The sequence below is a fragment of the Atta colombica genome, unplaced genomic scaffold, assembly GCF_001594045.1.
Source record: "Atta colombica isolate Treedump-2 unplaced genomic scaffold, Acol1.0 scaffold187, whole genome shotgun sequence".
In the NCBI taxonomy this organism is placed as follows: domain Eukaryota; kingdom Metazoa; phylum Arthropoda; class Insecta; order Hymenoptera; family Formicidae; genus Atta; species Atta colombica.
In genome coordinates, this window is record NW_017259279.1 from 723,321 (window position 1) to 727,890 (window position 4,570).

At 30.6% G+C, this 4,570-nt stretch overlaps 1 protein-coding gene across 2 annotated transcripts in view; it reads right to left on the bottom strand.

The window, feature by feature from the left end:
• Positions 1-22: 22 nt before the first annotated feature.
• The window catches only part of LOC108686555 (myosin regulatory light chain sqh), a 5,493-nt gene continuing 945 nt past the window's right edge, over positions 23-4,570 (bottom strand). The window contains exons 2-4 of one of the 2 annotated variants that reach the window (XM_018191918.1): positions 1,370-1,576; positions 1,003-1,216; positions 23-604 (exon numbers count right to left, since the gene is read on the bottom strand). In XM_018191918.1, the coding sequence (XP_018047407.1) occupies positions 484-604; positions 1,003-1,216; positions 1,370-1,559 (525 nt within the window). In that variant the 5' untranslated portion in view covers positions 1,560-1,576 and the 3' untranslated portion in view covers positions 23-483. The remainder of the gene's footprint in view (positions 605-1,002; positions 1,217-1,369; positions 1,577-4,570) is intronic. The other variant, XM_018191917.1, reaches the window with a different exon arrangement.

Below are 4,570 nucleotides of genomic sequence, written 5' to 3' on the forward strand. Positions count from 1 at the left end.
TAATAAATAAGACGAGTTCATATGCAATAGAATATTATATTAAAATATAAATGCTGAATCTACAACAGAGTTACACGTTTGCATTATGTATATAAATATCTTACATATTTAACTTTTACCGTCTGTACAGCAATCATTCGAAAAATTGTTATTTTTGAATACTTCAAAAAAGTTTTTCTACACGACATACATACCTCACGCTTTTAAATTTACCTCGTACTTATTGAGCTTATATTTTCAAATTCGACAAGTATAAATACAAATAGACGTTTTCAGAAGAAAACGAAACTACAATTTCTGATTACGATTTGAAATTATTCGGTATGTATGTACATAATTTTCTAATCAATAAAGTCAGAAAAAAATTACTCATAATAATATTTCGTGGCTCTAAGATTCGTTGACGCGAGAGATGTGTGAGAAATTTCAAATATTATTTAAGATTTCATGTCAGGATACGCGATAAACTTTTTTAAAGCCTCACTACTGTTCGTCCTTGTCTTTCGCGCCGTGCTTCAGGATTCGAGTGAATTCCAAATAGTCAAACATGGAGCCTTTGATTGGCGCCTCGCGATACATTTCGTCTACATCGTCGTCCGTAAATCTAAAAAAAAAGCAAGTTGATGCAAGTTTTGCATAATCATTCAAAAATGTCAATTATTTATAATAGAATCTTCTTCGAATGTTTTTTCTCTTGTAATCTTGATAAAAATCTTTGTTGCAAGTCGAATAGTGATAATCAATCTAAGGCTAAGAATCTAAGAGTACAAAAATTATTATTCATAATATTTTTATGAATTTGTCGGCCAATTATTTCCTTAGCCTGCTATTTGTTTTTTCAATAAAATTTGTGTCCTAAAAAGAAGCTAAATTTTATTCGTAAATATCTCTTTAAAATTGGCACAATAATTTAAATCGCAATAATTTCATAGTCTTGAATTAATCAGTTTTGATACTATAAAATGCAATAAAATGCAATAAAATACAATAAAATGTAATTACCTGTCGCCCATTGTCGTGAGCAGTTCACGAAGGCGTTCCTCATTTATATGACCAGTATTTTCCTCATCAAAACAACCAAAAGCATTCTTGATCACATCTTCAGGATCAGTTCCTTGTAATCTCTCTCCAAACAATGTCAGGAACATCGTGAAATTAATAGGTCCAGGTGCTTCATTCATCATTGCCTCTAAATACTCATCAGTAGGATTTTTGCCTGTGAAAGATGATCTATTTCTGCTTATGTTCAATTTATATCTTATCTTAATCTAAAAAGCACTATACATATAATCATTGATATTTATATAAATCTATGTGGATATATCTTCAATTTTTTCTTTATCTCTCTCTTTCTAAAGTTTTTATTTACCCAAAGAAGCCAGCATATCGTGCAAATCTTCCTTGTCGATGAATCCGTCATGATTCTGGTCAATCATGTTAAAAGCCTCTTTGAACTCAGCGATTTGCGCTTGATCGAACATCGCGAAAACATTCGATGTCGCACGCTGAGCGCGTTTCTTCGTGGTGGCACGGCGACCGGCAGTTTTGCGGGAAGACATCTTCAATATCTCACCTACTGAAAATTAAAATATTAGTCACGATTTCTTAGGCAGTCTTAAGAAGAACTTGAATTTTTCGTTTCAAGACGAATCTAATATATTATATAAATTAAATACGATATTTCTCTTCTTTAAAGAAGTGTGTTTGTGAAAATTTATATATTGTATGTTCAAATAAATTTGAATTGCAGACGCTCGCTGATGTAAATGTCGACTATAATTTTGAATTATAAATAATACCGAATTGGCGAAAAATCTTTTTATAAATATCTATTGGTAAATCTTTTTACTTGTAATCAACATGTATTTAGATGTGCAAAGTGCATCGTTCGGAGAAAGAATTCTTGAAACTCAAATGTGACTCAAACTTATGGATTCTTCGATTTAAAATAGCGTTTTTCTCTAAGCAAAAATTCGCAAATATTGACGGTTCACTGGCGAGAATATATATATTTTCGGATTAAATAATAAATTACGATCTGACAGTATCATTGGGTATACATTCTGGTAGAAATAATATTCCCCCTACCCTCTGACGCGACTTATTCGCAAACCATACATATACACAGTCTGTTCAAAAAGTTTCAGGACTATTGATTTAAAAAATATGAGAAAGTTGAAAAAAAATTTTGATTTACATGTTCTACATAGTCTTCTTGTAACTCAATACAACGATTACAAACGTTCATCTAATTTTTGAAAACATTTTACAGACTTCTTTTGAATTCTCGTGTCACATTAGCTTGGATGTCCTCTAAATCATAATAACGTTCTCCCTTCATGTGCAACTTGAGTTGAGGAAACAAAAAAATTGAAGCTAAATCAAGCAAATATGGAGAATGATAAAGTACAGAAATGTCTTCTTGCTAAAAACTGGGTCACAATTCCAACAGTGTGGGCGGGCGCATGTGCAGCAAAAAATCTCTTTCCTTCCATTGGTCTGGTCGAACACGTTGAATCCTTTTGCAAAGACGATCTAGTACTTACATCTAGATAGAAGTGGGAGTTTATGGTGGTACTCGGAGGAATAAATTCCTTGTGGATAAGGCAACGTTTGTGTCAGTCAAACTCATGATGGAATGTCCCAGCCATTCACCATTCTCAAACAATTTTTGGCCCTCTTTGAATTTTTTAAAACATTCAAACACTTTCGAACGTGACATTTATTAAACAATTAAACAATTTTCATGGCCCCAAACGTTTCCATAGTTGTTTTCCCAATTTAAAAATTAAATTTAATCTGTTCTTTGTTCCATAATTACTTTTATAACATCAAAAAATTTGGAAAAATTCAATTGTCTCGTTCTCAGTATAGAATAATAATGGCTAGCTGAATGCAACTGAACATAACGCACATTTGCAGAAGAATGATACCATTAAAAGATTTCACAAGTCCCCAATGGCGCAACTAGTATATATAGAATAGTGTTTCTATAATAATTCTAGGAACACTAAGTCTAGAAGTCATTCTAGGAACAATAAGTCATTAGATTTATAAAGCAAACTCGCCATAATTTTATGGAAAAGACCGGGCCATTCAAACTTATATATATTTGTGCAAACGTACTTTATTTGAGAAAATAAAACTATAAAATACATAAATTAATTTTTTCTTTTGTAATCAATTTATTTATGAATAAAAAATATGTTAATATGATAATAAGAATGCTTAATTTATGTATTCATTAGGCTAATATTTGTCGTTTAAGTTTTAGTATATAAAAGTACACAAAGATACATGTAAGTACAATTCAGAAGATGAAAATACATATCATATGTACAACAATCTCAATATTCTTGAACAAAGCACAGCCGGAGCAGATTGATCGCATGATCTGATGCGACTGTTGTCATATCAGTATTTTTTTAAAAGCGACCAACTCCAATGATAAATTTATTCATACATAGATTTTGAAGTCCGCCATTCATATTTCTTTAATATAACAAAATACCAATGAATGTCTCTCGAAAATTTTGCACAAATTAGGACAGTAACATCTAGCAGCACTTATTGTGTACGAAATCACGTAAAATTGTGTAAATCATGCATATAGTACAGATCTGCCATATATGTGACGATCGAACTGAGAAAGCTATTGCGGTATTTTATAAATCTGTAGTTACTTTAGTCTAGAAAAAAATCAGCCCCAATTTTTTGGACAGACTGTGTATACTCCATACATATATATATTCGTGTATCATACATATATATTCACAAAAATCGACTTGTGTGCTTAAAAATAAATCACGATCTCTTTTTTTCCATAGTCATAAATTCCCGTTGTAGATTTTAGCGAAACAAAGATGCATTGTTTTTAAATTAAAATGAATATCGCGATGAGACGATCCGAGTTGCCAAGTCGCCATCATCATCGGTATTTATTTTCGAATAATTAGTTCATGATACCCGACGTGACCGAAAAAGGGGTTAAAAATAATACTTGGACGAGACAGAAGACACGATTAAGAATCCGGGAGATGCTATTAGCGCTATTTGTATAACTGTATCTTTGTTTTATGTCTAATGAACGATGAATACAGAATAGAACAAATAGCGCTAATAGTGTTTCTCCGAATGCATTCTAAGGAGTTATCATTCTTCTCATGTTTTTAAATATCTTTTACACACGACTTTGAGTACGGTAAATAAATTCCACTCCGATCTCCTTAAGAGCAGTATTCATACTCAAATTTCTTATATTTAAGATCGTTTTAGTCAAACAGCACCATATTTATAAAATTCAATAAATATTTCATATTTGTATTTATGTCATAATATTTATATATTATAATATAAATATTTATGCAATATTTAAGCAACCTAAGACCACAAAAATTTTACAAATATTTTAAAAATATTTTTGTGATCTTAGATTGCTCAGATTATGAACATTTATAAATGTTATGAAAATACTTAGATATTATAACCCGAATAAAAAATATTTATTAAAAATATTTATTAAAAATTTTGTATTTCTTTAGTGTGCGTAGCCTTTTTTATTTTATCTCAC